The following is a 27,803-nucleotide window of genomic DNA, read 5'->3' on the forward strand; positions in this document are numbered from 1 at the left end:
ACTTTTAAACACTTTTTTATATAAAAAAACCCCCCACCCTGGGTACTGCATATCCGGAATATTCCCCCACCCTGCTTAATGATCTGGCCTACGTCATTAAAAAAATGGCAATGGATTGCAATTTAATATCTTTATGCATTGCAATTTAATATCTTTATGAGAAATGCAAACTGATGGCACAATGCCCATTACAGTATCTATGAATTATTCAAGGGATTGAAAAGGGACAGCTGATTTCCTTTTCTCCCCCTAAAAAAATCTTAGAAGCAGCATGCTTGCCTTCTTCCGCGGAGTGCTGCTTCTTTAGGGTCAGCCTGGCAACCCTTTTACATTACCAATCCATCAGGCTTCCAAAATCTCTGAAGGAGCACCCCAGCTGTTCCATGTGTACTCACAAGGCACAAGGGGAAAGGAGGGCAAAAAGCTGCGGCTGTAGTTTCCCCCGGACCATTAAAGATCAGGTTTAGCCAAGCCGCGGGCTCTGCAAGTAAACACTCTTTCGAACAACCATTTTCTGTAGTTTTGAGAGATCACAGGAAGACAGTCCGTGCACACAGAAGACCAGTTGCTTTTCACCCAGAAGTGCTAGCGGTGCAGTGCAGTGCAGAATTTTGAATGACTCGATGCTACAGAAAGAAAGAGCATAAAACTTCTGCTCCCAGTTACAGTGCCTTCCACAGCCCTCTGGCAAAACCAGCCACTTTTCAGGACAAAACCCAGAAGATCCTTTCCTGCAGAAAACTCCCAGAACTACCCCCACCCCCATGTGAACTGTAGTCCAAACATCTGGAAAGCACGGAAGACTGACACAGGGGTTATACTTCCCCCCCGCCCCAGTTAGTTGAAAGCAAGTCCTGCTGATCTCAGTGGAACTTATTTCCAAGTGCTTCAGGCTCTTAGCCTAATGCTAAACAGGGTTACTCAGAAGGAAGTCCCACTAGATTCTGTATGACATATTCCCCAATAAGTAAGTTTGCATGTTGCTTTGCATGCATGCTTCCTGAGAAAGTGCTGTTTCAGCACTGCAACATGATTCCCCGTGCATTCCTACCCCAAAATAATTCCCATTTAGCCCCATCCTAATATACATGCTTACCAGAAGAACCTTAACCTAAGGGGAATTTGCTTAGGGGAATTTACTTCAGAGGGAATCAGGCTGTTAGTCAACACGTGGCTGTTCCCCACTCCAAAAGAAAAAAAAAAACTTTCTACTAAAACTCACCAAGGCTAGGGGCTCAAGTCTGCCACCCTACCTTGGTTTCCTTAGAAGTGACCTGGGACAGCTCAGTCGGTAGAGCATGAGACTCTTAGATCATTGGTTCAAGCCCCATGTCGGGCAAAAAATCCCTACATTACAAGGGGAGTTGGACTCGATGACCCACGGGATCCCTTCCAACAGCGCAATTCTAAGATTTACTGTTTCTAAGCAGACACACTTGGGGCTTCGCAGCTCCCAATAACCCCAAACCACACCCCTCCTTTTAAAGAATAAATCTCAGCAACCTGTAGCACAATGGGTCAGTGTGCCTAACTGTTAACCAGAAGGTTGGTGGGTTCGACCCAGGGACGTCTGTGGGGAGAATTCCCGCACTGCAGGGGGCTGGGCTGGATGACCCCCCCTTAGGGTCCCTTCCAACTCTACAGTTTCTAATTCCCTAGGGACTTGCTTCAGAATCGACCCGGACTGGATCAAGCTTCGCAGAGAAGAAGTTCACACTCGGAAAAGGAGCAGAGGAGAGCAGCGGTTTTTGTCTAGGTGACGAGTTGCAACAGCTCCCTTCCAGCAACGCGGGCGCTCGGTCCTGGACCAGAACAGAAAGTGATGGCAGCGTGAGGATGATGATGATGATGATGATGATGATGCCATCCAAAGGACCGAACCCCCTAAGCAGGAAAAAGCACAGAGCTCCCTTTGCTTTCCAGATGCGCCGATCGAATGCAGGGTTAAATTAAGTTTTACCAGACTGTATGCATGCATACAGTCCCCGGATTTGCAAACCAGTCCCCATACAAAATCCATTGAAGTTGAAAAAATGTCCCTGGGGAAAAAAAAATAAAAATCTGGTAACCTTAGGTTAAGTGCAGCGAAGTGGCCACAGGCACGACCGGGCTTGCACGTGCGGAGCCTCGGCTACTCACCAGCTGCCCAGGCGGAGCGTCAAGAGCAGCAGCAGGAGCCTCGCGCCGCCGCGGGGGCCCCACGGACGCGAAGGGAAGCAGGCACCCAACTCCGGCTCCATGCGCGCTCGGCGCTCTGGGTCCAGCTGCCACTGCTGCTGCTGGCGCGCCGGGTCTGCAGACTCCCGTCTCCACTTCGCAAATGGCAGCAGCAGCAGCAGCAGCAGCAACAACACCAGCGCCGTCGCCGCCGCCGCCACTTGCCCTCCGGCTGCTGCTGCAGCCGCTGCTGCTTTCGCGATAATAGTTGCGGCGGCAGCAGCAGTTAAGGAGAGCGCGAGAAACCCCTCAGCAAACAGGTAGCCGCGGGCCCGGGAGCGGAGGAGCCGTCAAGGCGTGACTGGCCAATCGGCGCCTCAGCCCGCGCCATAATTGATCGAGCGCGCCAATCAAGCCGGCCCGGGGGCGGGGTTTGCTTTCCGTTCGAAAGCGGGGCTGAGGGGAGAGAGGAGAAATTGGCGGGCTGCTGCAATAAGAGGGAGCGGGGCTGCTGCTGCTGGGAAGGGCTCCGGGCTTGCTGCCTGTGGAGGAAAGTTGGAGGTTATTCGTGTAAACTGGGGCGTTGCTTCCTCCTCCAACTTTTTAGAATTGGTGGGGGGGGGGGGTTTGTTTCCTAGGGATATTCTCTTTCCAGCAAAACTCTCACAGGAAAGAGCGAGGGGAAAAACCTCCCCTCAGGAAAAGTGGCGGGAGAGTTTCTCTCTCTGGAACTGCGTCGCCAAGCTCCGAAAAGGGGTCTCGGCTGAAGCAAATTATTATGCAGCTAATGCTGCGTTCCTTGCTTGATCAAGAGATTTCTTTCCACCACACAACAGATTCATTTCTCTGTCTCCCCCACCCCCGCCATTTCCCCCCTTTAAAGTTTCCAAGCACAGTGGTTGTAGGAAAACACATTTTTTTAATCAAAGAAGAAAACACATATCTTAACGAAAGGAGAAGAAAGTGAACTGCAGATGCAAACATGTAGCTACTAAGGCTTTATTTCAGTTACTTACCCCCCCCCCCAATATCTGTATTTTAATTCTTTTTTCTACACCCTAGATATGCAAGTTCACATGGTTGTATTCAGTATTAATTAATATTGCCGCTATTCACTATACCTGATCCTCCATCTCAAGGGTGCCAATTTGAATAAAATATTGGGGGGGGAGGCAGGCCTTCAAAACTGATCACAAGATGCCCATCACATTTTGAGAAGGCCTGGCCCCCTCAAATATTTTTTTTTTGGGGGGGGGCAAAAGAACCTCGGCCACTAGGAGTTGGCTCCTATGTCTATCAACTGAAACCAAATAGGCTTTTAAAAAAGGTTTGGCTAAGACACACCTGAATACTTCTGTGCAAAGTCTAGGAAGGAGAGGAACAAAAATAGTTTCTTTATAAAATAAAACGTTTGGTCCATGGTTCTACCAAGATATTCAGAGCATGCTTTGCATGGGGCCAAATGGGAAATATTTGGCATAGTGATGGAGGCACAAACCCATCACTCTACTTCACCTTCCTGCCCCAGCTCATTGTGATTCCCCGTAGCTCTTTTGCACTATAGAGCCTGCTCTTCTTGTGCTAGAGAGTGTAGATGAGGGACCGATCCTTTGATGGTGGTGAGTGGAGCTGTTTCCTGCTTTGGACCCCCTTTCCAGTGTAGGACATATCCTGAAGGCAGCTCTGGTGAACAACGGGGTGTAGGGCTCATTATCTCAGGCCCACATATTCGCATAAAGACTCAGCTGCAATGGAAAACAAGGTCAATTTGAACAGAATCGGAGAGCAGGCGGATCCAGGAAAAAAATGTGCAGATGAGGTTACCAACTCTACAGTCTTGGAAGGGTGCCTGTGCCCTTGGAAGCACTTGGCAGAGTACGGCGTGTGGGTGTTATGTCCCTTTCTTGCTCCATTAGGTTTGCCAAGGGACAAGGACACTACAGCTGACAATCTCTCTGAATTGTAGGTGGCAGTGGTGGTCAGTCTGTGGGCCTGACTTCTGGTCTTTATGGTACCAACAAGGTTGCTGCTGTATCTACTGGACCGCTGCCTGTGGAAAGCTGGGAGACAAGGATAGTTATGAGCACCAGTTAACAGCTGCAATGGGTTGCCTTTTAGCTAAACAGATGCGAGGGGTGAATTTACAAAAAAAGAGAGGGAAGGGAACAGCCGTAAATGGGAGTGGTGCTTTGCCTCAGCCCCTCTCACTTGCAGTGTGCTTCTGGGGCTCCGTCTCTTTGGGGTACTAACTGCCGTGCCTACAATACTTACCTGTTCCCTTTAGGGTTTTTCTGCTGAACTTTGTATGCAGTGGCTAAATGTTAAGCTCCACAGTGCCTGCTGCAATATTACAAGGCAAAAGGGATTGTGAGTATCTGACAAACGGTGGCAGTGGGGTATTTGCTACTGCTGCACCAAGTGTCTGTTCTCATATTTACTTTCAGTAGTACATGGTGAGGTCATACCTGCACATGAACATCTATGAGCAAAGATTCCCCTTCCTACACAGCATATAATATACTCAAATTTCTGGTAAAGAGTCTTGGGTGCCCATTGATGGCATATCTCCAAGGTACAATGATAGAGGATGCTAAGATGTGATGAAATGGACCCCTAAAGAGCTCCAGCGAACATTATTACAGAATGGAATAGTGCTGTAAAGTGCATGCTGCAATCCTTCATGTACTTATTGGTAGGATGAATTCACAAGAGTCGTTTTAATGCACTACTGCATGCATACAGGCCAGAATACATCTATATGACTAGATCTATGTTCATTTACAAGTAAATTAGTTTCATGGAGAATTGGGAGATGGCTTCTTTTTAAGTTCTACTGGGATAAGAGCTCAGAATAATGTGAACGCTTACATGTTCCATCACTGTCATGGTGTCAGGGATGGGTTGTCGACAGTTATCTGAGAGGAATCAGGAGCCAGGAGGTGAACCAAGGAATTGGATCTGGGGAGCAACTCAGGGCTGAAGACAAAGCAAGAGTCAGGGCCAATCAGCAATCAAAATAACACACAGGAATGCACTTGAGCCAGGAAGACAGTGTTGTGCAGGCACGACCTAACTTAAGCAGGACCTCCTTTCATAGTACTTCATGTACAGGAGGGTCCAATGGACAACTTGGGTGGGCTACCCCAGGGAAGCTGTCCAGGAAGATGCTCCAGCTGCACAGATCTGCATGTTTTCCTGTTTGAGACCTGGCAGCTCTTGCCACACAGGCAAGCTGACTCAAATGCTTCTCTCTAGCAATGTTGAAGCTCTGTCCTCAGATGTAACATGATTAGGACGGGTGTTTAATACTGATGCAGTGAAATATCACAAACTATAATATCACACTGACATTAAAAGGGGGTGGGTGGCACTGTGGTCTAAGCCACTGGGCCTCTTGGGCTTGCTGACTGGAAGGTCGGTGATTCGAATCTGTGTGACGGGGTGAGCTCCCATTGCTTCTGCCAACCTAGCAGTTCGAAAGCACACCAGTGCAAGTAGATAAATTGGTACTGCTATGGCGGAAGGTAAATGGTGTTTCCATGCGCTCTGCCGCTCATCACAGTGTCCCATTGTGCCAGAAACAGTTTAGTTATGCTGGGCACATGACCCGGAAAGCTGTCTATGGAAAAACGCCAGCTCCCTCGGTCTGAAGCGAGGTGAGCGCCACACCCCATAGTCACCTTTGACTGGACTTAACTGTTTACCTTTACTGTATTGACATTGCAGTAGCAGGGATCAGTAACAAGAGCCTCGCATTTGGTATTCAGGAGGTATCATTGAGTCCTCCTTCTTAACAACCTACAAATGCAAAAAGTGTAATATTGTGTCAATAAATTTTGGCAGCAAGCCATTGGAGGGAGGACAGCATGTGTTATTTTGGCCCAGTAGCAAACCTAGCCACTCACCAGGGCACAGTAGATATATTATCTTAATGCTGGAGGCCACCTTTTAGAGCTTATTATTTCTGGCAGGCTCTAAGGCACTTTACCCCTTTAGATTTGTGTAATATACACTTCCCATAAAAGACACTTGAATTTCCGCTTTAAATGGCTTATGCCAGCTAATCCACCTTCCCTGGCTTTAATCTCACACGCTCACAACCGAATGCACCAGTGATGGGCAGATTGGTACCCAACCCAATCTCTGAAGCAATGTTAATGAGCAGCATACCGCTGAAGCTTTTTGAGGCTCGGCTGTTGCTATGGGGATGGAGAAAATCTGGCAGGAGCAGGAGCCACCACAACACGTTTATAGTAACCGGAAACTTTTCAGTTTGCAGGGTGCCTAATCCTTGCATCCAGGAAGTTCTGCATGGGCCACAGAGTTGTGCTTTGCTGGTAGCTCGATTAGTCACAACACAAAGATGACTGCAGTTCACCAACCTTCTTGTATGAAGCAGAGTGACACATCCTTTGCTGTCTGTTTAGGGTGAGCTTGCAAATAGACTTTCAAGTCCAAAGAGTTGGAAGTAAATTTCACCACCAAGAGTATCTATCTAGCTGGTCTCAGAATGAGCACATGAATGAAGGTATTCTCATTGGCTGTCCTGCTGAGATATTCCTTCTCATTTAATCTCTTTAGTAAAATTCTCTCTCTCAACCTTCAAAGGAGCTACATTGTTTTTCGAGCCATTTCTCTTAATCCTGTGTTCAGACACTGTTTTGGAAACTTCATTGTCAATCACATTTCAGTTGCAATATACACAAAAACTTCCATGGCTTTTACAATCATTTTGGGAGGACATGTTGTGGCAACAATCAACAGACTGAGAAAGAAATGCACCCCAGGCCTCATTCCCAGGTGGCTTGGTCTTCCCAGTAGGGATGCTGAAGAATTTGCTCTTTGTGAATTGTGATAGAGACTGATCTGCAGTCTCTACGTGACATCATTGTTAAAACAGCTGCACTGGCTGCCTATCTGCTACCGAACCAGGTTCAAGGTTCTTGCATTCATTTACAAAGCCCTGAACAACTTGGGTCCAGGATACCACAGAGGTCACCTGAACCCTTATATCCTAGCTCAGGCACTGAGATCATCTGTGGAAGCATCTCTGGTCTTTCCATGAGTTGGTGAGGCTCATTTGACAGCAACCAGAAACCGAGTCTTTAGTGTCATCAGCCCAGTCTTGTGGAACACCCTGCTAATAGAGATTCAGCGGGTGCCTTCTGTGCCAACTTTTAAATGCCAGCTGAAAACTCTTCTATTCCTCCAGCCTTCACAGGGGACCTGTTTCCTGTTTCCAGGAAGAACTGTCGGAGGAGAGAGACCTGGAGCTGGCCATTGGGCAATGGCTTTTTCCACCTGTCTTGCCCCACCCTCCAGCCCTAGGAGCCTTCAAAACGGAGTTGCTGTCATGGGCATTATGTGTCAATGCCTTGATGAACTGAGTGGAACATTGCTTAGTTTGTTTTTGTGGATTGCTCCATCACCTCTGAGGTGGGCAACATTGCTGGTATAAGAGAACAAGGGAGATGTTCATTGTGAGCTCTCACGCCTCTTTTTCTAGAAAAATAGCACAGGCTGTAATGCTTTGATAATCTTATAACAGGACTTTTGTTGTGGTTGTGTTGTTTAGCTTTTTAAAAGTTATTTTAAATAGTGTTTCATGGAATATGGTTGTTTTACTGATGGTTTGTTAATTACTATTCATGATTCATGTTGTATTTGAGATGTTCTACTATGTTGTTTGTGAGTTGCTTTGTGATTTTTGTGAGTGAAAAGCAGCGTGGAAATATAACAAATAGAATGAAAGGCTTATGCAGGCAATTAAGAGCACTCCTCTACAATTGCTTACTGATGTTTTAATGTATTGCTTTTAACTTGTTTGTAACTTTATGGTTTTACTGTCTGGTTTTATGTTTTTATGTTGCTGAAAATCCCTGTGATATATTTTTATGATACTGCAGTATACAGATAAGTATATAAGCTGTTAAGAGGTCAGGTGACTGCCATCACAGCACAACACTATCCATTACTGATTTGGAAATTGTCCAATGGCTATTGTGTTTCCCAAATGTTTCAATGCAGTTATTAGCTCATATATATATATATATATATATATATATATGCATTTCAAATTGTATATTTTGACAGGCGAAACTTTGTTTAGTACACTTATTTAATGTAGTCTCTCAAAATAAGCATTTCTAAAAGTATCATTTTGTACTTCTCTAGTTACTAAACATCTGCAAAGATTGTTTGAGTCTGTAAAAATGGTTGTTTTTGCTAGCAGCAAGCTTTATCAAAAGTAGGCAACAAGACTAGCTTTTTATTACTTTTGTATAACAAAAGTTTAGAAAGCCTTCCATAAATGTATTTTAAAGATAGCATAGTTACAGTTTCAAGAATGCATAACATGTCAGGTGAGTGAAATGGATTTTTTATTGTTTCTGTAATGACATTATCATTCTCCTACAGCAAAAATCATTCTGATGCAGGAAACTCTGTGAAACTTGCATGTGGTTCTTCACTGTGATCACTATGCACACATAAGTATCTGCAGCATGTATCTTAAATTTGTTTCACACAGTGCTCTTTTGGGGATGGTGTATTCACAAAGCAAATTTCAGATGCAGTAGAAATCTGTTATTTGTGAGAATAGATAGAAAAGAGAAGCAACAGAATCCCTGCTTGCCTAATACAGACATGCCTTGGAACTTCTCAGAGGGTGCCATTTTTACAATTATGACACAGTTCCTTTCTTCTTTGGAGAGAAACCTTAAATGTAAAAAAAATAAAAATTCCAGAATGTAACTGCCAGGTGGAAATTGCATCTTGAGTCAATCAACAGCAACACTTATGCCAGAAACCACTTTGTTTGGCTGATGAGTCATAAAAGGGGCCTAAATACAGTCTTCAACAACTTTTGTAGAAGTCTTGTCCTGAATCTTAAATGTGCTTAAAATCAATGTGAGTCAAGAATGCTTCTGATGTTGTTATTCTTGTACAGATACTCAGATCTTCTCTTTTTTAATGTACAGATTTTTCTGTACATTAAGACTGTAGTCTTATTGCTAGGGCTTAGATTTCAGTGGTGAGAAGACTGGGATTCACACCATGGTTTGAATGCACACACACACACACACACACACACACACAAAGAGAGAGAGAGAGCTGTGCAACTTAAGGTTTACTTTTGCACCTCATAATAACCAGAGAAAGATTCTACTGAGTAAAAATCATGTTTTGTCTGAAACATAGCAGGGGATGATCACCCCAACTTATCCCAAATGACCAGTGGCGTAGCGTGGGTTGTCAGCACCCGGGGCAAGGCAAGTAATTTGCGCCCCCTAACCCGTGGATTTGCGCCCCCTAACCCTAACCCCCAGATGTTGCGCCCGGTGCGGCCGCCCCCCCCCCCTGCACCCCCCACGCTACGCCACTGCAAATGACATACCTCTTATTAGCACTTCAGACTGTTTAAGACCACCTTTGGGGAGCAATCCTTCTGGCAAGGCATTTTCCATGCTTTTGGCAGAGTGGTTTGTGCATGCTGGTCTTCTGCTCCTAATTCAGTAAATCCAAAACCCGCAGTAGGGCATTAAGACTCATCAAAACAGCGAGCAGAGGTTTGAGTTTTCTGGAGCACTTCATCAGGCTGCATACCTTTTTATTTGTGTGTGGTTTGTCATTGCATCCCTAGATATCACAATAATCTAAATGATTGTTTTATTCACCTATTCGTTTTACTTTTTTATTTTTTTAAGTATTTTAACCAAAAAGGCTATTATTGGAGCATATCAATTCAACAACAACAAAGCAGTCCCTGCCCCCGGACTTAAAAAAAAAAGAAGACACAATGACTGCTCCCACATTAAATGGGGGGTGCCCTCTCTGTGGTCGCGTGCAGCACGCTGGACCCTATTCAGCACCATTAGCAGAGGCTTGGCTTCAGCTCCCCCCAGGTGGAATACCTGGAGGTCTCCGCCTACCTCAGGCAGTTGCCCAATCCCGCCTGGGGAGGCGTTGCCAAGGTGATCAGGCCAGGTAGGGGGAGGGACCACCTGCCCACACAATAGGGGGAGGATCTTACCTGGGAATTTTCAGTTGGCTCCAGAGCTTCTCTTTTTTTAAAAAAAAAAAAGAAAGATAATTATTACATTTTCAAATATTACACAAAAAAACAACAATAAAAACAAACAACAAACAAGTATAATTTCAGTCCCTTATTTTCATATACCTTACTTCCCCGACCTCCTCATACCTCCCCTTTCTGTATTCCAATTTCTGAATTATCAGTTCAACAAATCCTCTCCCTTATTCTCAAATTAATTTTCACCTTTCTTTTCTTTTTTACTTAATCAATACCGCTGAAAACCACTTAACTTCTAAACCCACGTCATTCTAATATTCATTAATTTTGCAATGTTTCCTAAGATAGTCCTTAAATTTCTTCCATTCTTCTTCCGCCGTCTCTTTTCCCTGGTCCCGGATTCTGCCAGTCATCTCTGCCAGTCCCATGTAGTCTATCATCTTCATCTGCCATTCTTCCAAGGTGGGTAGATCTTGTGTCTTCCAATACTTTGCGATGAGTATTCTTGCTGCTGTTGTGGCATACATAAAAAATGTTCTATCCTTCTTTGACACCAATTTGCCGACTATACCCAAGAGAAAGGCTTCTGGTTTCTTCAGGAAGGTATATTTAAATACCTTTTTCAATTCATTATATATCATCTCCCAGAAAGCCTTAATCTTTGGGCACGTCCACCAAAGGTGAAAGAATGTACCTTCACTTTCCTTACATTTCCAGCATTTATTATCAGGCAAGTGATAGATTTTTGCCAGCTTGACTGGGGGCTCCAGAGCTTCTCCCACCCCACCCACCCTCAGCTAAGACTTCTTTTGCAGGTTAACCTTTTCTCCACAGGTACGCGGGCGCTGCTACGTCAAGGTCACTGTTGAAGGGCCAGAAATGAATTCCCCTGCATTGATAGGTTTGCCTTTCCCATAGCAAAACGTCACAGCTTTGGCGGTATCAGGCCTTGGGCGGAATCCTTTAGTCTATCTTCCCTGAATGGCGGGGGGGGGGAGCGTGCAGCAGTGATCCACGCCCCCTTCCTCTTTGTGGCGGCAATACCAGGATTCCCCATTAAAGGGGTTGTTTGAGGGGAGGTTTTGGCCGTACGCCTAGAGGTTGTCATTGCTCTCCCCTGCGACGCGGGCGTAACGGGGGCGGGCTCTCTCTGCTTGAACATATGTTCTCCAGAGCCAGCCCATCCCCTACACACACTGGATAACCCTGATGTTCCCCAGATCCCCGGCTGGCGACGGGGAGGGATAAATGCCCAATGCCTGAGCCAAAGTCTACCCACATCTGAAAATAATATAGTTGTGGCCAATTTTAATCCCATAGCACGTTGTCTTGAGTCGTTATTCCACACGGGGGCTGCCCAGGGTTTGGGGGACTCTGCCTGTCCACACAAAAGGAAAAGGGGATGTGGGGGTAAGAGGGAAAATGGGCAAATACAGTTATGTTTTTTATAGCTTATAAACAGTTCAGGGAGAGGAGACAAAAGGAGCGGGCTTTTCAACAGAACTGATTGAAGTGGCCATTTTCCCCATTTCTTCCTCTCTGCTGAAGCATGAGGGGAGAGCACTGCCTCTAGGTGACAAAAAGGTGGAAAGGAAGAGCCAAATGCAGCTAGTATCTCAGAGTCAATGGAATGGCCCTGCTTCCCATCTCTCTTTCCCTCTGCTGCACCTTGGTGGGATTTAAGTATTTTAGACCCCACTTTCCTTTATCAAAATAAACCGCAAACCAGCGAATACAATAAAATCAAGAAAAAATCCCAGAAATTTAAGATTGCAAACTATAATGGAGCAAAGGTAAAAAATAATAAGAAGAAAAATAACCCAGCAGAAGCAGCGTGTAAACAAGGGATTGCAATAAAACAAAAGCACTGGAGCTGGATATCTGTGAAGTCTAAAAGAACAAAGCTACATCACTTGAAAGCTTTTTTGCGAAAGCCTGCTTGTATTGGGACCTGGCAGAGACTCCTCTGGGGAAGCCACAAAGTAGGTGCCACTACCAAGGAGGCCCTGCTCCCAGCGGATGCCTGCCGAGCATCAGCTGACAACAGCACCCAGAGCCAGGTTTCAGATGTCGAAGATCTGAGTGTAAGCAAGGGCATATATAGCAGAAGGCATTGAAATCAGGGCTCCATGGCATAATGTAAACAGAGCGTGCAGAGGGTCTGCACAATTAAATAGTGAAAATGCCATCTTGTGGTCTTAGATATTTTATTCTTTCCCAGTGATTGCTTATACCAGGGGACAGCAAGGCTTACCTTGCCTGGACTGGTTCACTGCTGCGGAGCCTCCTCCGTGGGTTGGATCATTGGCGCGCATGAGCGGGCACGTCCACAATTTCCAACGTCTGCGTCTGCGCAGATGTGATTTCCGGCGTCTGCACATGCACAGATGCGATTTCCAGCGCTGCTCATTGAGTCCCCGCTGTGTCGGTTTAGCATAGAATTTGAAATTGGAGATAAAAAAGAAACATGTTTGCTCTTTACTGGGTTTCAGTTAAGGTGGTAAAAGGTGTGGAAAGAAATGCCAAATTCTAACTATCACAAGCTGACTATTGCCTGCTCACTCATCACTATCTATTTAGGATGAGTCTAGATCTCTACGGTTCAGGGGCAGCTTGTGGGCCAGTAAAATGACCCCTGTGGGCCGCTTGTGGCCCATGGGCCTTAGGTTGCTGACCCCTGGCTTATACCCTTAAAAAAAGAAGAAGGCGCTGTTCATGCATGTGCTGAATTGAGAAGAGTGGGGTAGGGCAGAACCTCCTGGTCCCATCCACATTGCCATATCCATTACAGACCCTGTTCTTGACACCTGTGTGTTGAGAGTCTGCAATGGACTGCTACTAGTGGTGTGAGCAGCTGCCCACACAGAGCCACCCCTTTGCAAACACCTGCTCTGAGCATGCAGGTATAGGGGTGCAGACTGCTTGGAGCAAGTCGTCAGAGGCAAGAGATACGGCCTCACTCCACTCCTGCAGACATGAACTCTACTCATGGAGGGAACATCTTTCTGCACACGACATTGGCTTCTGGTGTTCAGGCACATGGAGCAAGCAGGAAAGGTGTAATTCATTGTTATTAAAAGTTTGGCCTCGAGTGCTTCTTGAAAACAAAAAGGAAAGAAGCACTTCTACGCTAAGGATTACCTCCTTCATTTAAGTGTTGCCGTAGACGTGCTGCTAGTAATCATGTTAATGAGTAATGTAAGCAATCGAGGCAGCTAATCAATGACATCTTAATTAAAATGGTATTTAACTGTAGGAAATAAGAGCTTTATACAATTTCTTTTATAGCAGACATATTGACTATTTGGTAGAATGCAATTGTTTCGCTTATTTTTCACCCTGATACAACAGCAGAAATGAAAAATTAGGCTTTCATAGTCTGTTTTCTGTGCCCTTTAAGCTAAACTTTACTCTTCTTCCTCTTCATTTGTTCAAGTACAGTTCAATAATCCAGTGTAATGCTTTATGTGCAGCTACTAACAATATGATTGTCCAGTAATTTCTTTAAGACCAACTTTATAGGACAATAAGGTTTTTTTATATATACATATTTTTAAAAATCTCATTACCTTGTATTTAACCAGTCAGTGGTTTTTCAAAGTGATATTTAGGAATGCTGGGATCATTAAATTATCTGACTGGAATAGCTCAGTTGGTACAGCATCAGACTCTTAATCGCAGGGTTAGCAGAACCAACTTGCTTGGGCTTTGAAGAAGTAGGTAATAGGACTAACAGGTCCGGTCACAATTATCCAGAAACAAGTTTTATTGTGTACATTTGTAGGAAGATAGGCCTTTCCTTGTTTGAACTGACATATTAACAACCTTTGGGCTTATGCTCAATCCTAACACTTACTGCCTAATGAAATAGCCAGTGAAATATTTATTTGAAAATATTTCAATTGTGGATCAGGGCCAGTTGTGGATCACTTGTTTAATAGTGACTCGTTCTTTCTGGAGACAAGACAAATGGTCAGAAATATCCCTCTTCAAAACACATGGAGTTCAGTTTGTTGGCGAGTATAGTTTGTTACTCCTTCAGTGAGGCACATTGGAGATCTAGGCTCATCCCAAATAGATAGTGATGAGTGAGCAGGCAATAGTCAGCTTGTGATAGTTAGAATGTGGCATCTCTTCCCACCCCTTTTACCACCTTAACTGAAACACAGTAAAGAGCAAACATGTTCATTTTTTATCTCCAAGCACAAAACTGTCACACTCTTCTAGTTAAATGTTATCCTATTTTAATTTATTTAGTCATGAAATCACCAATTTCATATAGAAAAATCTTTTAGGTGGAAAATCCTAGTTTACATTTTTTTTCACCTAGTAGACTTACAGATGTTTTGCTGGGATCTATACAGAAACAATGAATTGCAGTTTCAGAAAATTGGCCTCCTCCTCCTTTTAAAAAAAAAAACTACATTAGGATAGCCAGTCATGAATTTATCATTTTAATCTATGTGTTTAGCAGTATATATCAGTGAAGCTTTATTAACAGGTCCATTGTTACCTTGGACAGCAATCTTCAACATGCTTAGTAGGAAGCATTTACACTGAATTTAGTGACAGGATTGACCTCCCCATCTCTCTCTCTTATACTTTCCTTAAAATGTCTATAAACTATAATATCATCTACTCTTCAGTTTAACATGTGAACTAACTCTTGAGTAAATTCTTTTAAATAACAGTAATTTGCATTGGAATCCCATTGTATGTGCTGGGATGTGTGATTGAAAGCTGGACAATCCCTTAATAGGTTATAATTTTAAGTATCATAATTTATGGCAACATGACCCCATCCTTCTTGCCATTGTGTGTCATGAGAATATCCAATAAAGTAGAAAAATTGAAGGGTTGAAGGGAAAGGGCCTTCACTATAGCCTTTTAAAAAGCAGCAATTGTAGGTCTCTTCTGGAAGTTTTAAATAGCTTCTATGTGTACAATATGGCATCTTATGTTCAGAGAGGCTGAATATTGGAGAGGACAGATAACTATTTGATGCCAAGCTGACTTACTCTACAAAAACTCACTAAGTGTCACTTTGTTTTAGGAGCAGATCCATTCATCTACACAGGAGCGCAGTATGATCCAAGAACCTTGTGCTAATATACGGTGAGTTTGTTCATCACACCAGCTAAGCCTTCAAATGTGTAGCCTCTAATTTTGATCTTATGATCTGCCTTCATTTACATAACATCAGTGAAAATGTTTTTGTAGGCTTGAAAGTTAGAACTGAAAGTTAACTTCTAATTCTACTGATCTGAAGTTTTTAAAGTCATTTTAAAAATTCCATTCTTATGCAGTTTTGCCATTTTCGAAATGAGTTCAAACGTTTCGAATTGTGTGTGTGTACAGCAGACATCATTGGCATACGGTATCTAAATAATCTTGACACCATGGAAGACAAATCTTCAGTAAACAGATTCAAAGGGACAAAGCAAAAAGACCCAAATTGACTTTGACAAGTACATTAACTTCTTTTAGCCAGTATTTTTGACATCTTGACCAGAAGACAAGAATGCCAGATGGTACTGCAGGTGCTGAATCAAGAAACACCGTCTTTGGCCCTGATCCACAAATCTTTGCGGAGAAGTACAGATTGTGTGCCTGAGAGAGAACACAGAGTTTATTATGTGGAAATCTGTCAAACCAATGGCTTGTGTGGTCAACTTTGACAACACTGATCAAGAAAGGGAAAAGAAGGGGTTTCTGGCTACATCATGAGTCAATGGTGGTGGGAGGGCAACGAGGAGGTTCAGGCAGTGGAACGCCAGGATTTATGAGGCAGAAATCCTGACAATGTTCCCCAGTGGGCTCTAGGGAGCTCACTGGATCCCGCTGTGCTGCTCAAGCCAGTGTCTGTCAACTTGAAAGGCAGAACAGGTGTGACCTGGGAGTGTGTCCCTGCCATGGAGGAACCTCTGTCTCTGGCATGATTTGTGGTTGGTTCCTCCATAATTTGGACAATTGACATCAATCAAGAGGCACTTCTGGATCAACATATGCTAATGGGCTGCAATCAGCCAGCTGCCTAAAGGACTGGGATTGGCTCTTTGAAGCTTGAGAATCCTTACAACAGCTGGAGAAGGAGGGGGAAGCACAAGGCTTTGTGTTTTCTTATGCTTTCTTACTTTATTTAAAATTATTCCTGGACTGTTGTTGGAGGAATGCAGTGGCGGACAAAATAACGAACTGGTGCTGAACAGATGTGGCAAAGGGGCTGAACTTGAGAAAAGATCTGTGCTGAGGAAGAACTCCAGAGCAGAATTTTAATGGCCGAGTTTGGAAACACACTCTGAGTTATTTGTGGCTGCAGCTCATATGCTAGTCTGTAAACAGCGGAAAGAATCTCCCATGCTAATATGACAGCATATGAATCATAGTCCAAGACAAAACAAAACATAAAAGGACAAGAGAAGTTTTATGTTTTGTTTTTTTAAAAAACCACCCCTCACACCCTCCCTTTGATGCTTCAATCCTGCTCTGTTTAAAGTGAACCAGTTATCCACATTACATCCAGAATTAGTAACTCTGTTTTAATGTCAATTTATTGTCCAGTAACTTGAACCATAATATGACCCTCATTAGTTAACTTGGCATTCAACCAGAGTACCCCATTTTGGATGCAATCAGGAACTCTGGTTTGCACAAACCAAAACTGAAGAACTAAAGCTCACCACAAATGGAGGAGGAAGAGAGATGAGGAGCAAGTCCCAGAAGCTTGCTGCCCACTCCCAGCTCAATAAACTATGGTTTATTAATAAACTATGGTTTATTAAGTCAGGTCAGGAAGGTGACATCTGAAAAGGCTCATTGTACCCGAGGTGTTATGCTGTTGTTGTCATTATGGCTATTCATGGATGTACTGGACTGCAAACTATTTTTTAAAAGCTGTGCAAAGATTAAAGTGTGTAAAAACAGGGAATCTCCGCTTCTTTGTTTGATGTGTCCAAGGGATGCATAGAAACCGCAAATTCCTGCATGATGGGAAACTGTGAGCACATCGATCACTGATTCATCTCCCTTGTTTGCCCATAGTTCAAAAGAAAGTCTCTGGTGGTGATTTACTAGACAACATCGCTGGTTCTGAACGACAGCCAATTTTCCTGTAAATTTTCACCTGATATGCATGCAACTGCTTCCTTCCTTCCTTGAAATTTAATTGCCAGATTTTCTATCCCTCCATTTCAGAGACTTATAGTTTATGGAGGCATCCATTTAAATATTAAATTACTGTGACATAAAATCACGAGGAAACTCCAGGAAGGGACAACATGCTTTTCCACCCTAGCAGGGTTTTAGAATATGGTGGTATCTGCTGCGATCCTCTCTGGCCCCTCATTGGGCTTGCTCTGCCCATCTGAATTGTGAAGCCACAGTGAACTGATTTAATCTTGCAGATAAAGCAAGCATTGAAAAGCACCTACTGCAGCATATCAGTAGTAAGAAGATAGAAGTAGGGTTATTAAAGCCCAATATCTGCAAGAAAAAGAACACTGCTGCAGAAAAAGCAAAATTTAACGAGTAACTAAATTCTGAACTAAATCCAGATTGATTTAGCAAATTAAATTATTTAAGCGACCAGACTTCTCCATTAGCACATTCATCTTAATAGCACTTCACTGTGCCAGCCTGAGTTTCTTAGCCATCCCCATAGTATTACTATTGCAATTTTTTACAGTACCTTAGGGATTTGTAGGTTTCAGCAGAACATACTCCCTTAGTGATGACTTCTTACTCCTATGCCTTTTAATCTGATCCAGGGAGTATAATGTGACATGGGAAATTTCTGAAGACATAGATCTTAATGCTTTCCACCTTTAAAGCTCCTTTGTGGAACTGGGTTTGCAAAGGACTCCTTTTAAAATTGTTCTCCCGGTGTTTCAAATGAGAATTTAATAATGGGGCCAGAATGAGAGATCCAAATGTGGGGTATGCGTGTTGCTTCCTAGTCAAAGCAGAATATACTCAGTATAAATAGTTACAGCTGATAAATCTAGTGTCATCTAAGGATGGCTTGCGATCTTAAGAACAGAAGACCAAGCCCTTCTGGGTCTGACAATGAGCCACCTGCCCCAGAATCCTGTTTCTCATACTGAACAACCAGATGCTTATAGGAAGCTGACGACATAAGCATGATACAGTGGTACCTCGGGTTACATACGCTTCAGGTTGCAGACTCCGCTAACCCAGAAATAGTGCTTCAGGTTAAGAACTTTGCTTCAGGATGAGAACAGAAATCATGCTCCGGCGGCCCGGCGGCAGCGGGAGGCCCCATTAGCTAAAGTGGTGCTTCAGGTTAAGAACAGTTTTAGGTTAAGAATGGACCTCCAGAACGAATTAAGTACCTAACCTGAGGTACCACTGTAAGTGACTCCTGCTGCTGTCCCATGAACTGGTAAGGATAGAAATATCTGTCCAGTTCTCTCAGTTTCTGTCTCTCTCTCTTTACAATCTTAAATTCAGTTCTCTACATTTTTCAGCGAAAGAACCCCACAAAACCAATTAAAACCCTAATGAAAATTTATCTGTATTCTAGCACAGCACTCCATGGGCTCTCAATTTCCCCTAATATGACGCATTTATGACATGTTATTTTCAGTAATAGCTTCCTTTTATGCAACCTTTCCCTTAATATTCGAATTTTTGTAAACATTGGCTGGGGAACTGCCCTACAAAATTGAGTTAAGTGTGAATGACGAAGCGTAGCTATGTTTCAATTCACATAATCTCTGAGACAGTGTGGATTTGAAAGATTTCGCTTTAAATGCACACTGAATCGAATTTCCCCTCCATCCCTAGTTACTGAGGCTGTGTACACACTCCTATTTACTCTGCATCCAGTGTGCTTCCATCGCTGGCTTAGCAAGCGGTGTACACACATTAGCTACAAACCGTAACTATTCTGCCATTTCGTAGGAAATTCTGCATTACATACTGTATTTTTTGCTCTATAAGACTCACTTTTTCCCTCCTAAAAAGTAATGGGAACTGTGTGTGCGTCTTATGGAGCGAATGCAGGCTGCGCAGCTAACCCAGAAACCAGAACAGCAAGAGGGATTGCTGCTTTCACTGTGCAGCGATCCTTCTTGCTGTTCTGGCTTCTGAGATTCAGAATATTTTTTTTCTTGTTTTCCTCCTCCAAAAACTTGTGGTCTGGTGCGTCTTATAGAGCGAAAAATACGGTACTTCCCCTCAAAGCAACTCCATTTAGAATTGAGGAAAACAATGACTTAGCAGTGTTTTCATAGACTCTTAGAGCTGGAAGGGACCCAAAGGGTCATCCAGTCCAACGCCCTGCACTGCAGGAATCTCAGCTCAAGCATCCATGACAGATGGCCACCCAACCTCTGTTCAGAAACCTCCAAGGAAGGAGAGCCCATCACCTCTGGTGGGAGTCTGTTCCACTGCTGAACAGCTCTTACTGTCAGAAAGTCTTTCCAAATATTTAGTTGGAATCTCCTTTCTTGCAACTTGAAGCCATTGGTTCGAGTCCTACCCTCCAGAGCAGGAGAAAACTAGCACCAACAGAAGTATAGTGTCAAGGGAAGTAATGGTACCACTCTAAGGCAGAATAGAGTGGTACTATTACTTCCCTTAATCTGGACACTATACTTCTGTTGATGCAGCCTAGAATTGCATTAGCCTTTTTTGCCGGTGCATCACACTATTGACTCATGTTAAGCTTGTGGTCCACCAAGATTCCTAGATCCTTTTCACATGTACCGCTAGGAAACCAGGTGCCCCCTCCCCATCCTATATTTTTGCATCTGGTTCTTCCTGCCTAAGTGCAGAACCTTACATTTGTTCCTATTGAAATTCATTTTGTTAGCTTGCGCCCAGTTCTCCAATCTGTTAAGGTCATTTTGAACTCTGATTCTGCCTTCTGTGGCATTACCTACCCCTCCCAGTTTTGTGTCATCTGCAAATATGATGAGCACCCCCTCAATTTCTTCTTCCAAGCCATTTATAAAGACATTAAATAACAACGGGCCCAGGACAAAACCCTGTGGCACCCAACTTGTCACTTTTTTCCAGGATGACGAGGAACCATTGATGAGTAGTCTTTGGGTCGGTCAGTCAACAAGCTACAAATCCACCTAATTCAACCTACATTTTACCAGCTTCCTCACGAGAATATCATGGGGGACTTTGTCAAAGTCTTACTGCAGGCATAAGCAAACTCGGCCCTTCAGATGTTTTGGGACTACAACTCCCCTCACCCCTCACCACTGGTCCTGTTAGCTAGGGATGATGGGAGTTGTAGCCCTAAAACATATGGAGGGCTGAGTTTGTCTACGCCTGCCTTACTGAAATCAAAATACACTATGTCCACAGCAGGGCCCATTATTTACACCATAGGAGCCTACACAACACAAAATACTGTTGCTGTATGTAGGTTTTATTTTATTTGTTTTTTATCTTATATTTTGGAAATGCACATCCAGGTGTTTCTTTTTCCTTTAAATTTTTTTGGGGCCCCCAAGAGAGTGGGGCCCTAAGCTATAGCTTGTTTAGCTTATATGTAAATCCAGCACAGCTTATACCAGAGAAAAGAGAGAGGAAGGCCTTACCTCAACTTCCAAGTCTTTGTTTTTGTGTGTTCAGAACTGTTCTTGTGCACAGTACAGGGTTTGTTTTTTTAAAATATTCATATGGAATTATCCTAACAATCCACACGGGGATGAACCAGGATGCCCAAGTGGAAAACCAGTGTGGGACAGATTTGCCCATCCCCTACATAGGACCAACTTTTATATCTTTCTTTCCAAATCAAACCTCCTAATTTGCGGCCCATACTTTAAGGTGTTAGGGTGTGCGCAATAACCCAGTTTCAACTTAGCATCTGTAGGACTGTCTTATGGCTATTGCTTCCAAGATAATAGCAAGATATCCAGGCTCTGATCCAGCCACAGTCATCCTGGGCAATGAGTCAAAGGCGACAGCATGTGGCACAGGATCCAAGCGCACATCAGCATATGCATCCAGGCATTTCGATGAGGTCTGGATGAGAATCAAGATGTGCATCTGCCTATGCACATCTACATTTAAGCTAGCAATGCACACAAGATTGCTCCTCGTGTCTACGGATCAGGGCGGCACTTGTAGTTATTGAATCTGAGAATTGTAGGACGTGCTTAGTGCTCCAGTCTGTGTAAATGTGCTTTCCACCATAGCATGGCCAGAAAGACCAGGGTGGGTTGTAACTCTTTGTGCCATGCAAATCCATTTATGTTTTAAAAGGTAGATTGGTGCAGCCAGTCAGACAGTAGATGAAATTCTAACACTTACAACAATTCAGATGTACCTTGATCATTATGCTGACCAATCTCCATGAATTTCAATAAAGGGTTTAAAATTAAAATAAATAAAAAATTAAGTTCCCCATGTTCTTTTTAAAAAAGAAAATTCTTCACATTTTAGTGTGAATATCTCTCAATAAACACATTTTATATGCAGTTTTGAGTAATGTACGCACCCTCCCCCTAAAATAATGCATTTTTGCATGTCGTTTTCATGAATACCTTCTTTTTATGCACACTTACTCACTTTAATTTTATTTCATAAAATCAATACATTCCTTGATTGTAAAAGCATCAGCAACCTGCAAAGCGATTTACAAACGTCACCTACTGTATGCATTTTTGTAAAACGTGGTTAGAGAACTGCAGTGCAAAATTTGGATCAGCGTGAATTTTGTCTTTCAGCTCACATATTATTTTTAAAAATGTGGTTTTTGACAGATTTGGCTTCAAATGTTCCCTGAACTGAATTTCTCCTCCATCTCCAGTCAAGAGGTCTACACACTTGGGCATACCTCTCCACCCAGGCAAACAAGAGAGATTCCCATAATTCAAGGGGCATCTCAGCCAGGCAAAAGTACTGGAGGATGGTGCAGAGGAAAGCCAATGAAGGGGATGGCCTGGGAAGGAATCATGGCCAGATAGAGAGATGGGCTCCTCTATGCCAGTTTTAGCTCTTTGCAGCTTCTACAAAGATACAGAACTGAAAGCACGTAAAGCTGCAACTTAAGCAATTGAAAATGTTTTTGTTGTTACTGTGAGGAAGGCCTGGGGTGGAGTGGGGGCAGGGAGGTAAATCCAGCAGACTTAGAAATAATTGCTCTCTCTTTAGTTCCATATGATTTCAAACTCCATGCAATATTTAAGAAGCACTGGGGAGTTACGTCTGATAGAAAGTGAACACTCCGTGCTGCTAATTAACAGCCAGCGAACTAAAGCAGGCGGCTTCCTCCCAGGCGGCTATCAGTGGAATCTGTAGAGACATGACAAACTCCAAAGGCTTGCCTGACACGAAAGGCAGAATAGCTTGATGCTTGCAAACTTGAGGGCCTCTCTCATTCATATACCAACCCACACTTATTCCTATAGTCAATTGCATTTTTTAAATTGGCACCCATTTTCCCAGTAGTGATGTATGGAAGTGAGAGCTGGACCATAAAGAAGGCTGATTGCTGAAGAATTGATGCTTTTGAATTATGGTGCTGGAGGAGACTCTTGAGAGTCCCATGGACTGCAAGAAGATCAAACCTATCCATTCTCAAGGAAATCAGCCCTGAGTGCTCACTGGAAGGACAGATCCTGAAGCTGAGGCTCCAATATTTTGGCCACCTCATGAGAAGAGAAGACTCCTTGGGAAAGACCCTGATGTTGGGAAAGATTGAGGGCACAAGGAGAAGGGGACGACAGAGGACGAGATGGTTGGACAGTGTTCTCGAAGCTACCGGCATGAGTTTGACCAAACTGCGGGAGGCAGTGGAAGACAGGAGTGCCTGGCGTGTTCTGGTCCATGGGGTCACGAAGAGTCGGACACGACTAAACGACAACACAACAACACAACAACAAGGCCAGGCATGGCCAAACTTGGCCCTCCAGCTGTTTTGGAATTACACTTCCCATCATCCCTGACCACTGGTCCTGTTAGTTAGGAATGTTGGGAGTTGTAGTCCCAAAACATCTGGAGGGCCAAGTTTGGCCATGCCTGCATTAGGCTTATCTGGCACCCTCAAAGGTTCTGGAGAGCATTTCCATTATCATATAATAGCTTGGTCATTTGGAAATGTTAATGAGGTGGATCTAGAGTTCATCATGATTCTCTTGATACCTGTTGATTGCAGTGGGTGTATTCTAACCGTGACAAAATCTGGATCCAACCCAGGGTGGTTTTATGAATCCCTACCTGTTTGGGTGTCACATTCCAGTGAACTCTGGTCACATAGCAGAGAGAAATCAGCAGAACTTGAGTTAATCTCATTCACATGTAATTGAGAGCAAGTCTCATGGAATTTGTTGGGACTCAGGCTCCGTGATGTATTCCATTCTTGCAGCGGGACTTAGTTGCAACAGTTAGCTTTTGCTAGACTGCATTGAGCCTTCAAGAAAAAGCCAAGCAAGCAATCTAAATAGATTACTATTTCAGAAATAAATTATATAACATCCATATGTTAAATGAGTCAAGGATAATTTACTTCTAGGTTCTTTGCAGCGCAAGCCTGTGAGTGCCTACTCAGAAGTAAGTCTTGTTTTAAGGTGAAAATTTGTCGAAGAGTGGAGTTTCTTTTGGGACTATTTGAGAACTAGTCCAATGAAATCGTGAGCAGGATTTGAATAATAGGCAAGGGAAGGAGAGGAAATAAATGATTGTAATATAAGTTATACTACAACGGAAAATAAACAGCAGATATGACAGCAGATAAAGGAATACAACAGGAACATCATGAATGTAAGGATGGGAAGTCAAAATGTAATGAATTATTATACTGAAAGTGAATTGAATAATGTCACATTTTGTGTAAAACACGCATATACACACACATATATGAAGTAAGTATGAAACTAAATAGGACTTACTTTCAGGTAAGTAGGCATAGGGTTGCAGCAAATAGAATGGAAGAAAAACAGTGGACACTTTATGCTAAAGTGATCAGTAGGCACTCACCAATTAATTAGCTAAATGTTTGCCTACGTGACCCCCCCCCCCAAGCAGAGCATGTATGTCAAGGTGAAAATAAGCTATTTAAAAAATATCTGATTTGGCTATGGATTCCCCACAGCCCAGTAGGATTTAGCTTAACACCCTGTTTGATCAGCATTTATACCACACACACACACACACACACACACACACACACACACACACTCACACACACACACACACCAAAAGCAGCCCTCTCAAACTCATGGCTATAGATTTATTTATTTTTTCAGTAACCAATTACAATGCTTAATCAGTAGTTCTTAGGTTTATCTGACACCAGTGCTTTTTCCCCCTGGGGGTACGCAGGGGTACGCATATCCCTAAACATTTTGTGAATTTTTGTACTTTTGTCCCTTTACTGTATTTATTTTTCCCAATTTCAGCTATAAAATGGTGATTTTCTTGAGTCAAAATGAGAGTACCCCTAAACATTTTTTTTTAAGAAAAAAAGGACTTTCTGACATGATAAACTACCAGGCTTGAAGGACTGTTTTAGGCAACTCATCTGTTTGTTACTGTCACTGAGAGTTAGGGAGCTATTAAATTGCAGAAATTGCATAAAATGTATAAGCCTGTATGAGACTTTGTTTAAATAGAGCCCCCAAGCTTCCTTCCCATCCTCTTCCCTAAGGGCCAAGAGGGTATGTTTCTATGCATTCAGAGTGTTTATGGCCTGCCCTTCACCACAGTCAATCCTATGACAGGGTACAGAATACAAGTTAAATAAATCACATAAAAACAATAATAAATTACAAGACCAGGGGGAACAATAAAAGCTAACTAAAACTATGCACCTAACATGTTGCTATGGTGGACTGACCTTGGTTCCACCTCTGTGTTGGAAATAAAGCCAACAATTTTGTTTTGTTTGTTTCACTGACTGCGTATCTGTGGTCTTTGTGGGTTGTTAATACGCTGGCTTGTTTGCTGAATTAAAACTGGTATATTGTGATCTGGGTAGATTTTGAGTAACCTCATCCTATGCCAAGTGAATGCCCTGGCCTTGGGCAAGGTACGAATGGGGTTAAGTGTAGGTGAAACCTCTGGATGAGTTGGGTGGATGGAAGTTGGAAGCTGGTGCAGAAATAATTTGGGGTTTCCAAAGATCAGATGTTCTGAGAACCCCATATATGGGGTATGAAGGCAACTGTCACCTGCTGCTGCTTGCCTCTCCCCTCAAACATACTGACTGTTACCAAAAAGGAGCAATGCAGCAGTACACATTTCTCTGTACTGCTGCAAAAGACAGAAATAAAAGCATGTAAATACATTTCTGTCTGTCTCTTTCCCCTCCCTGGGGATAGCAGGGAGGAGAGTGAAGGTGTGGTGTGTTCTTCTCACGTCTGGGAAGGATCGCCGATTACAGACCTCGCCTGTTTTCCTGCTGGGAGTCGCAGGGGGAGGTCAACAAGGAATTCAGCCGGTGCCTGGAGAGTGGCACATTCCTCTGACTGAGGCCGGATTCCAACACTGACTACTGTTATGTACTGAAGTTCTCACCCTGGGCCAGCAGGGGGATACTGTAGATAGTTATGCAAATAAGGGATCGAAAGTGACGTTCAGTGATTGGATAGTTTTAGAAAATTGTTACAGTTACATTGTACTGGAGCTCTATATAAGCAGGCTGACTGAACCCTTCAGTTCAGTTCTGTCCTGGCCTGTGAATAAAACAAGAGCTGCTTGAAGAATCGCTGTGTCGTCTGATATGTTCACCCACAACTTAACAACTACCATTCAAAGGAATACTGATTTTGGTTTTACTCTCATGCGACACCAGTGGACTCTAGGCCATCTCGGGCATTTCAAAAAAGGACCCCAGCTTTGCTACTGTGTACATTTGACAGAAAAATCTAGCCAATTCCAGATCTCTGATAAGTGTACTGTACAGTGGTACCTCGGGTTATATACACTTCAGGTTACAGACTCCGCTAACCCAGAAATAGTACCTTGGGTTAAGAACTTTGCTTCAGGATGAGAACAGAAATTGTACTCCGGCAGCACAGCAGCAGCAGGAGGCCCCATTAGCTAAAGTGGTCTTCAGGTTTAGAACAGTTTCAGGTTAAGAACGGACCTCTGGAACAAATTAAGTACTTAACCCGAGGTACCACAGTATAGGGACGCAGGTGGCGCTGTGGGTTAAAGCCTCAGCACCTAGGACTTGCCGATCGAAAGGTCGGCGGTTCGAATCCCTGCGGCGGGGTGCACTCCCGCTGCTCGGTCCCAGCGCCTGCCAACCTAGCAGTTCGAAAGCACCTCCGGGTGCAAGTAGATAAATAGGGACCGCTTACCAGCGGGAAGGTAAACGGCGTTTCTGTGTGCAGCTCTGGCTCGCCAGAGCAGCGATGTCACGCTGGCCACGTGACCCGGAAGTGTCTCCGGACAGCGCTGGCCCTCGGCCTCTTAAGTGAGATGGGCGCACAACCCCAGAGTCTGTCAAGACTGGCCCGTACGGGCAGGGGTACCTTTACCTTTACCTTTTACCACAGTATAATGGTTCCAATTGCATTTACACATATTTATTTAAGGGTGCTGTTGCACTTGGTATGTGTGTGATACTTGCTGCTGGGCAACCATCCTTTGAAAACCTACACTGCTCCTGTTTAAATTTGGTGTTTGATCACAGGAGGTTGCTTTGAAATTTTCAGGTGCATGTTGCAGTTCAGAAGGATTCTTACATACCTTTGCTTGCAGTCTTCTGGCTGCTTAGACCAGCAGCAGCTAACATGGTGCTCTTCAAACATTTTGGACGACAATGCCTGTCATCCTTGGCCATTGGCCATGCTGGCTGGGGATGATGGGAGTTGTAGTCTTCCACCTAGAGGCCACTAGGTTGATTACTCCCTAGCTTATAAAACCTTCAGTTAGGACAAACGTGAAGCATGTGGTTTAAGGTCGGCCACCTTAAGCCGAAATGAGAGATTACTTTGGTAGCTCGGTGCCTCGAGTCTGTCTACTGGGAATTCTTCTTAGAAGGCGTAATCTGTTTAAATATAGCAAATGCTTATCTTTACTTTCCCTCCTCGTCTGAGCTTTGAGCATATAATTATTTATTTGCTCTCTCTTTGCCCTTCAGCAACTTCTAAGGGCGCTGTGCCTGCTCACCTAGGTTGGGAATGAGGTGGAGATGGATAGAAACTATGGCCTCAATGGAGGTAAGAAGCCCAGGTCAAGGAGCTTATGCTGTCAGATCCTGAAGGTGAGTGACCAGGTCAAAAAGAGAGAATCCTGAACATTTAATGGCTCTGCAGAAGAGAAAATGTTAGCCAGGTATAGCTTGTTATGCAAGACTTGCTGACATTCCCAGTTCTATGCAACTGCTTAAGGGACAGGAGCCTCCTGCTGACATTTTTTTTCCCCACCAGCCCACCCTATCCTGAAGAGATCACCTCTGGATTTGTTGTAGGAAGATCTCTCCCCACATTCCTATGGACCACTTAAGAAAAATCCCACCTGATTCTCCCCCTAAGAATCGGGTGGGAAGAAGTTCATTGAATGTTTGGTAAGAGTCTATATACATGGCAGGGGACGCGGGTGGTGCTGTGCTGTGGGTTAAACCACAGAGCCTAGGGCTTGCCGATCAGAAGGTCAGCGGTTCGAATCCCTGCAGCAGAGT

At 43.7% G+C, this 27,803-nt stretch overlaps 1 protein-coding gene and 1 long non-coding RNA gene across 4 annotated transcripts in view; one reads left to right on the forward strand and one right to left on the reverse strand.

Annotated features, from left to right (window-relative positions):
• GABRG1 (gamma-aminobutyric acid type A receptor subunit gamma1) overlaps window positions 1-2,508 on the reverse strand; it is a 77,799-nt gene extending 75,291 nt beyond the window's left edge. The window contains exon 1 of one of the 3 annotated variants that reach the window (XM_079989800.1): window positions 2,140-2,508. In XM_079989800.1, coding sequence (XP_079845926.1) covers window positions 2,140-2,240 — 101 coding nt within the window. In that variant the 5' untranslated portion in view covers window positions 2,241-2,508. Of the gene's footprint in view, window positions 1-1,503; window positions 2,040-2,069; window positions 2,090-2,139 lie in introns of those variants that run through there. The other 2 variants (XM_079989801.1, XM_079989802.1) reach the window with 2 other exon arrangements.
• On the forward strand, window positions 2,386-27,698 carry LOC307223669. The gene is made up of 3 exons (XR_013842179.1): window positions 2,386-2,477; window positions 15,243-15,304; window positions 27,264-27,698. It is a non-coding gene; the product is annotated as an uncharacterized lncRNA (long non-coding RNA).
• Window positions 27,699-27,803: the final 105 nt, after the last annotated feature.

This window comes from Podarcis cretensis (assembly GCF_951804945.1).
Source record: "Podarcis cretensis genome assembly, chromosome: 9".
NCBI lineage: Eukaryota > Metazoa > Chordata > Lepidosauria > Squamata > Lacertidae > Podarcis > Podarcis cretensis.